General features: G+C 38.0%; 3 protein-coding genes and 1 long non-coding RNA gene across 6 annotated transcripts in view; 3 read left to right on the top strand and 1 right to left on the bottom strand.

The window, feature by feature from the left end:
- Nucleotides 1-2,626, top strand: part of LOC116927212 (fucose mutarotase) — a 4,430-nt gene extending 1,804 nt beyond the window's left edge. Inside the window, exons 2-5 of the mRNA XM_032934235.2 lie at nt 1,864-2,003; nt 2,073-2,185; nt 2,276-2,341; nt 2,423-2,626. Coding sequence (XP_032790126.1) covers nt 1,864-2,003; nt 2,073-2,185; nt 2,276-2,341; nt 2,423-2,528 — 425 coding nt within the window. The 3' untranslated portion in view covers nt 2,529-2,626. The remainder of the gene's footprint in view (nt 1-1,863; nt 2,004-2,072; nt 2,186-2,275; nt 2,342-2,422) is intronic.
- A 1,279-nt stretch (nt 2,627-3,905) lies between these two features.
- LOC116927172 lies at nt 3,906-5,692 on the top strand. 3 transcript variants are annotated; one of them, XM_032934177.2, is made up of 5 exons: nt 3,906-4,058; nt 4,487-4,707; nt 4,779-4,919; nt 4,999-5,130; nt 5,199-5,692. In XM_032934177.2, the coding sequence occupies exons 1-5, from the start codon at nt 3,941-3,943 to the stop codon at nt 5,424-5,426; spliced, it is 840 nt and encodes a 279-aa protein (XP_032790068.2). In that variant the 5' UTR covers nt 3,906-3,940; the 3' UTR covers nt 5,427-5,692. The 3 variants fall into 3 exon arrangements, with proteins under 3 accessions (XP_032790068.2, XP_032790069.2, XP_045033065.1); XM_032934178.2 differs by lacking the exon at nt 3,906-4,058 and adding an exon at nt 4,222-4,324 and having other exon boundaries at nt 5,199-5,684; XM_045177130.1 differs by lacking the exon at nt 3,906-4,058 and adding an exon at nt 4,250-4,347 and having other exon boundaries at nt 5,199-5,684.
- Nucleotides 4,977-5,744, bottom strand: LOC123474690. The gene is made up of 2 exons (XR_006649617.1): nt 5,606-5,744; nt 4,977-5,110 (listed from the first exon to the last, which is right to left on the bottom strand). It is a non-coding gene; the product is annotated as an uncharacterized LOC123474690 (long non-coding RNA).
- Nucleotides 5,745-6,021: 277 nt separating this feature from the next.
- On the top strand, nt 6,022-7,291 carry LOC116927179 (nicotinamide/nicotinic acid mononucleotide adenylyltransferase 1). The gene is made up of 6 exons (XM_032934192.2): nt 6,022-6,225; nt 6,290-6,375; nt 6,445-6,579; nt 6,636-6,794; nt 6,855-6,956; nt 7,028-7,291. The coding sequence occupies exons 1-6, from the start codon at nt 6,138-6,140 to the stop codon at nt 7,175-7,177; spliced, it is 720 nt and encodes a 239-aa protein (XP_032790083.2). The 5' UTR covers nt 6,022-6,137; the 3' UTR covers nt 7,178-7,291.
- The last annotated feature ends 4 nt before the right edge of the window (nt 7,292-7,295 follow it).

The following is a 7,295-nucleotide window of genomic DNA, read 5'->3' as shown; positions in this document are numbered from 1 at the left end:
TTTTTTTCTTTTGGGGGCAAAAAAAAAATTGAAAAATAATTGCCCGCCCCTTGAAAATAAGAAGAAGAAAAAAAAAGATCCAAAGGGAATTTCTAAAATTCGATCGAATAACGTTGCCAGTTTTTTCTTAAAAAAAATTCTCGGAACTGAAAAGAGTTTGTCGGCGTATATGTGTGTTAGGCCCCACAGTAAAGAGTGGCTTCAACACCTGTCCCCCCGCATCCCCCCCCACACACACACAGGCATCAGGTAGAAACCGCGGGGGGTTTCTCTAAAAAAATAAATTTTGAAATCTTTTTTTGTTGTAGACGGCGTAAAGCCAAAGGTGCGGAAAGAGGTGAACCCCCTCATTTTTTATTTTATTCTTTGGCTAAGTGAATAAAACAATGGATATTGTATTTTATTATTACAAGAAGAAGAAACACTTGAAAAAAAAAACAAAAATCTTAAGCCATAATCACAGGTGGACGGGAAGTAGCTCATTGTTTTAATCAATCAATTGGGCGGCATGTTTGTTTTTCTCTCCTGTTTTGTCTGTTTGTTCTAGGCCCAGGTGTGTGACATGTTTGTTTAAGCGACAAAGTCGGAACGGATGGCTCAGGTAGGAACACTTTTGTTTGTCCCGTGCAATCTGATTGGTTTTTACCTTCAGTAATGGGCTTTTATCTTTTTGTTTTTTCTACCATGGCCGGGATCGTCACCTGACAGGTGTTGATCGGGTAACCAACTCTTCCATTCCCGAATTCACCTTTTTTTTTAATTCAATCTTGGCGTAACAGTTTTTTTTTAATTTTCTGAAGTGAAAATGTTGAAAATCATCGTTTTCCCCCCTTTTTTTCCTTTCATCATTTTTCGTAGGAGACGGGAGGATAAAAATGAAACGTTTTCGTTCTATTCCCTGCGCCGTGTCACTATTCCCGGAAACTCGCATAGGCCTACCATGTACTCGTGTACGTGTTCCGTGCTCCCGCCACGGGAGGAACACCATGTTAATGGCTGGAAAGAGAAATGTGAGGAGAAGGCGCGAGCCCTCACATGCATTCAATTTTTTTTTTTAATCTTCTTTCGTTTTAAACATTTTTTCGTTTTATTGATTTAAAAAGGAAAAAGGATTTCAAATCACATTTTTCACGTCACGTTTGAAAAATCAAAGCGTTTGCGGATCTATGTCTGTTCTTTTATTTTTCACGAATCGAGAAAGAGAATTAAAAGCGTGACTCTTATTCAACGAAGTGCAGTGATTGGTCAGCTCAGAAACTGGGTTTTTTTCGTTTGGTGAGACATCATTGGTTCTCCCGGAGACTTTGTTGTTGTATCTCTTTATTTTCTTAGTGATGCTGGTATCGTGTCGGATTGTCCATTCACGAAGCAGGCCAGCATATTCTTATGTTGATATTCTTTTTTTTTTTTTTTTCAAGGGGTAAGGATTGAATTACACAGCGACCGGCAAAATATTGTTGTATTTGATGATAGTTCTTTCATTTATTTTATTTTTTCAAAAGTCAGTTTCGGTAACAAGGTGCGCTTCATTGTTATTCATTTTCTCTTCTTCCTTTTTTCATTTTTTTTTTTTTCTATTTTCTCTCTGGTGATGAGAGATCGTGTGAAGAGTGTCGACCGACGATACACATTTTCTTCTTTTCCTTGTTGAACGAGCAACGTGTTGTGTCCCAACATTCTCGCCCATCACCTTTCCGAGAAAACGCTGGCGCTTGTTGTGCGGGAGGCGAACGAAGGGGGCGCGAGAATTGAATGTTTTATTATTCTCCTATTTCTCCCGTCTCATGGATATTTTTTAGAGGAAAATTATTTTCATTTAATAGCTTTTTATTGATTTTTATTTTTTTTTTTCTGATTTAACAGTTTTGGCGGATGCCAATTTCCCGACGGCTTCCATGTGTAACGAAGGAGCCAAACAAATCAGAGCCGACGGACATTCGATTCCTGCCTTGTTGGAAGCGATCCTCACGTTAATGCCATTAGATACTTATTGTTGGTCACCGGTAAGTTTCTTTCTCAATTCTTGAAAAAAACAAAACTTATGGACGTATGCAAATTTGATTTTCTTTTAGGCCAGCGTCATGGATATGACCGATACGGACCGGTGCAAAGGCCTACCGGAACCGCCTCTGTGGCCGGAATACAAGCGGCTGATGAAGGAAGCCGAAAAACGCGACATTCCACTGTAAGTTTTGAATTAAAAAAAAAAAAAAGAAATCCACAACCTCATCGTCTTGTTTTCTTGACACATTAATAACAAAAAATGGATCACTAGGCAAACGATGGAACGGTTCGATTTCTACGGTCGGGCACGTAAAGCTTTTGCCATCGTTCAAACGGGGTTAGTTTATTTTTAGATTATTTGGATGATGGATAATTTCATGTCGTGTCATCACGTTTACCTTTTTCTCTCTCACTGCAGGGAAACAGCCCTTTACGGCAACATTATTCTGAAAATGGGCGTCATCGCCGAACCTACTACGGTGCAAACGGTGCCACCACAAGCAGCCACAACTGAGAACTGTTGAGGAGAAATGCTTCAACTTTCTTTCCAATTCGATAACCATTCCCAATACAAGCCCGTCTCTCCTTATATGGAGATTGAATTAAAAAAAACCCCAATGAATTCGCATTCATTTTTATCTAATTTGATTCATTTAACGTGCGCGTCAATCTCGCACTCGAGCTATTAGAGTGAGAATGATGCAGACGGAGTGCATCTCGATTTACCTGTCGTAATCGATTGAGATGAGTATTGCACGCGATGATCGGTTCTTATCTTGTTGCACGCGTTAGTCATCTTTTGTTTAAGATTGTCTTCAAACAATCGCCGATCATCGCTTTAAATAAAACACCCACGCTCGATTGAAAGTGTGCTAGACGATTAAGAGCAAATGTGTAAAAGGGTAGCTCAAAAAGCCTTTTGTTTGATTCATTTTTGAGCAAACATGCATTACTCATCTTCGGCTTATCGTTTTGTGATGTTTGTCGGTGTCAATGTTTCCTAACCACTTTGTACTAGAAAGAGTACACGAAAACGTGTGCGTGACTCATTGATGATCTGTTTTTATTTCGAAGGTAAGTAGCAATGAATCAAGTACGAGATGCCACATTCTTCATTAGGGTGTTATCTTCAAATGGATGGCATTTTATGGCGAGCCGTTTTTTTTTCTTGTGGGGGGGTTGTGGTGCAATGCAGGGGAATTTTGCTACCTGTTGACGGAAGCAGACTTTGTGTTTTGTTTCATGTGTGTTGCCAATGATTGAAATGCTATTGCAACATCCTGTACCAATTTTACTCGCGCGTGCGTCGAGAATAGATTAAGCGAAACAGATTCAGACTTGTCCTCTGTCGACTTTAAGCAGAGATTTCACGTTTTTATCACGTTTCCTTTCATTGATCAAACTCTTAAGCCCCTGCTTAAAATCACGGGATTTATTAAATGGATAAATAAATTAATTGGTGAATTATCTCGTGGTCGGTAGAAAATATAATCAAATGCAGGGAATCATTTCTTAAAACAAAGTTTAAAAAATGTGCACATCTTGAAATCACGGAACGTCCACTAGTTAATGCACGCTTTGAATCGCATTCCTGTAGAACACGCGGACATGAAATGAAAATGTCTTCTTCAAACGTAAAGCTGAGTTCAGTTTACTGCTAAAAAAATTCTGGGAAGTACAAAGGTTGATAACTGTTTGATTAGTATAGTCCTAATGGCGTCATGCAATTGCAACGTCTTTTTTCATTTGTTTTATTTTTTTGATCCCCTCCCCCCTTTCTTTTCAATCTTCTAGAAAAACATGCCTGTGCTTGCGTACTACTGTGATTTTGTTCCACCTGCCTTTCCAAGATAAACCTTATCATAAGAACTGATTAAGATGTACTATAAATGAACGGCCTGAAATTCCGCTCATCATAACCTCTTCCGTTCGAACAATGGTACAACACTCTCATATTAGACAATTACCAGTGAAATTAAAGAATTTTGTATTTCCTTGTTGGCGAATCACCGCAGTCATTAGTCAAATCCCGATGATGTTCGCCATATTCGCAGGTTAGTTGTGGCATTTTAGAACTAAAGAAAGGTGATTTTTAGAATTCGCGGATGATGCAAAACTGACCGCTGACGCAGACAGACAGTTGCAACATCCGTTTTTCAATTTTTGAACTTGGGCGCCACAAAATAATAAGATTCCGAAATTGCTCACCGGTAGCGCCTTATTATCTGTATAATATCCGGCCGCTTATCAGTTTTAAACATCTTCTGTCAGTTCTACTTTCCGTGTTCCGGGTGTAACATACCTCTTTTTGTGTCCTGTGGTCAGTCACTCTGATTAAACTTTGCTTGAAATAACCACACTATTCTTTCTGGATACCTGTTAGATTGTTCAACAGTTTAAACCGAATCCATTTGCAGTTCATTCGCCAATTGTGTTCAACAAAATCTAACCCATTTACTCCTCTTTGTTTTGGTTTATCTAGTTATAATCTCTCTCGCCCAGAACGTCATGTCCCTCCCGGTTACTGATGATTTGACTAGGAGTACACGAGTGGCCCCTGAAGGCCCGGAATTTTGGATCAAACCGTGCGGATTCACCGTGACCGGAAGTGAACCACCAGAACCTGATTTCGTATTGGCCGAAAATTACGCACTCCAACTGGGGGTCGATCTTAGCTACGTTAACAATTGGAAAGAAAATTTCGTAAGATTTCCCTAACTAAACCAACTATTCGCGAAAAAGAAAGTTTAATTAAAACTATTTCATTTTTGAAGTGTCAAGACAAATTCAGAATGAGTTTTGACGCCAAAGTTGCAGAAGATGCTCCCTTTCGTTACGATTGGCTTCAAGTGAGTACCACCATCCCGAAAAAGCCCAGTGAAAGTTTGAGTGCAACTTACTATTCTCAAGAGGAGGTACGTTAAACTAAATTAATTGTTAGTTGAAAAAATAAAAGTAACGAATGTTTTTACTTGGTTTTTAAATCGTGTGTAGTTTTCTGCTATGCTGACAGAGTCATCCAACATTTTTCAACGCTTAGCTGTCGGATGGGAACAGGTGGATTATGAAAAAACCGACGCTTCCTACAAAGACCTCTTTACAAGCACTAAAAACAGAATGAAAAATGTTAGTTTTGTTTTGATCTTCAATGTCTTAATGATAATACTAATATCTTTTATTTTTCGGTTTCATAGACGTTGTGCCAATTGGATTATTACTTGGCTGAAAAACGAATGTCTCCAGCACCCAATCCGACCAGAGCCATCATGCCAACTGAACTACGCACGATTACGAGTGCCTCTCAACGAGACGAGCGCAATTTCCGTATTTTGAAAGAATACGTCAACGCTATCGAGTATTACGCCGATGGTTTCAACTATTTTAAAACGTCTTTATCTTCCAAAATGGAGTCTTCTCTTTAATTGTTGTCATAATTTATTTTTTACGTCAAATGATATTTATGCCTTTCGTTGTTAACGTTGAAGACCAAAGAAATCTTTTGTGAAAAATCTGACGAAATGATAGTAACTTATGAGTTATAAAACCAATAACATGTACTACTCCTTCCATATTTCAGTTCAAATATTTGTTTTAATGTTACCTCGATGTTTGTATTTAATTGTGTCTCAGTGTGAGATGTGCGAGTTGTTGCCGTCAGCGTATGGTTGTAGTAGAATATTTAAAAAAATATGTAAATACAAACTACGTTGTTTGTTGTACCGAAAAAACGTGGTTTAAAATCATTTTCTACAGACGTCAGCCCTTTCTAGAATCAGAGAAATGGTGTAAACAGGAAGTTTAATTTCACAAATGTCAACAAAAACATGACGAACCTATTGGAAATAACTCAAAGAAAATTTCAATTTTGTTTAGATTTCAGAGATTTTTTTTATAAACTTGAAGTTTTAATTTAGATCCGGTCAAAACAAAATTCGACATTGCTCTTATTTGTTGCATTAGTTTTTGTTTTATTTCTCACCGCTAGATGTCGCTCAAAGTGTTATTTTATTTTTCAATCTTGTTGATTCGTCTGCATAGCAATGTCAAATTAATCACTCCAACGAGTGAAAGTGCAATTCTAGCATTTAATCAGAATTCTTAAGTTGTCTTTGTATTGTTCTAACCTTATTAAGATGAGCAGTTGTTTAAAACCGACGCGGACAGTTTTGTTAGCAGTGGGATCGTTCAATCCGCCGACTAACATGCATATGAGAATTTTTGGTAACTTGATCTATTCATTTTTGGACTTTTTCCAAACAATCAATTTCTTTCCTATTGAAATAAGAGCTTGCCAAGGATTTTCTGCAAAAAAATGACCATGAGGTACTTGGAGGCATCATTTCACCTGTTCATGATCAGTATGCCAAGAAGGTATAGATTAGTTTTTCAAGCTGACCCATACTGCTTAAAAAAGTGATAACCAGCTGTTTGTAATGCCAGGGGTTGGTATCTGCTAGCCAAAGATGCTCCATGGTCAAGTTAGCTATTGAAACATCAAATTGGATTAACATTTCTGAATGGGAAACCCAACAAGAAGGGTGGAGTAGAACTGCGGAAACACTTCGTTTTCACAAGGTAAACCAAGTCAAAAACGAAACAGTCATTGTCTAATTTTATTGATTACATCCCAGACAGCATTGAATGATATTCATTCTGAATATGAATGGGCCAAACAAATCCATGCTAAAATGCCAGATAAAGAATCCCCTTTGAACATTAACTTGAAGCTCTTGTGTGGTGCTGATTTGATTGAATCATTTGCTGTGCCTGGCCTCTGGAAAGATGAAGACGTGGGTTTTGATTTATTTGAATTCATTTGAAGTCTCTAATTTAACATAGCTACTATACAGATTCAAGATATTGTGTGCAATTACGGCTTAATAGTTATTTCACGCTCAGGTTCAAATCCTCAGCTATTCATTTACGAATCCGATTTGCTTACTCGGCTGCAGGTTAGTTCACTTGCCAGTAAATTATGCATCGTTCAATTAAATCGTTTTGGTTTCTCTGAATCATTTTGCAGAGAAATATCAGCATAGTTCCCGAATGGATCCCCAATGAAATCAGTTCAACCAAGATTCGGAGAGCATTAAGGCGAGAAGAAAGTGTTCGATACCTCATCAGTGATTCGGTGCTAAATTACATTCAGAGTAACCACCTCTATACCAATTGATTCGGTTGAGATCTGACCGTGCCATCATGCACTGCTAGTCTTATCATTGCAACCGCTTATTTATTATGACAATGGTGCATCGTGTTTGGTATATAAATTGAAAATCTTGTGGAATAAT

This window comes from Daphnia magna, linkage group LG7 (assembly GCF_020631705.1).
Source record: "Daphnia magna isolate NIES linkage group LG7, ASM2063170v1.1, whole genome shotgun sequence".
In the NCBI taxonomy this organism is placed as follows: Eukaryota; Metazoa; Arthropoda; class Branchiopoda; order Diplostraca; family Daphniidae; genus Daphnia; species Daphnia magna.
This window is presented reverse-complemented; position numbering and strand designations above follow the sequence as displayed.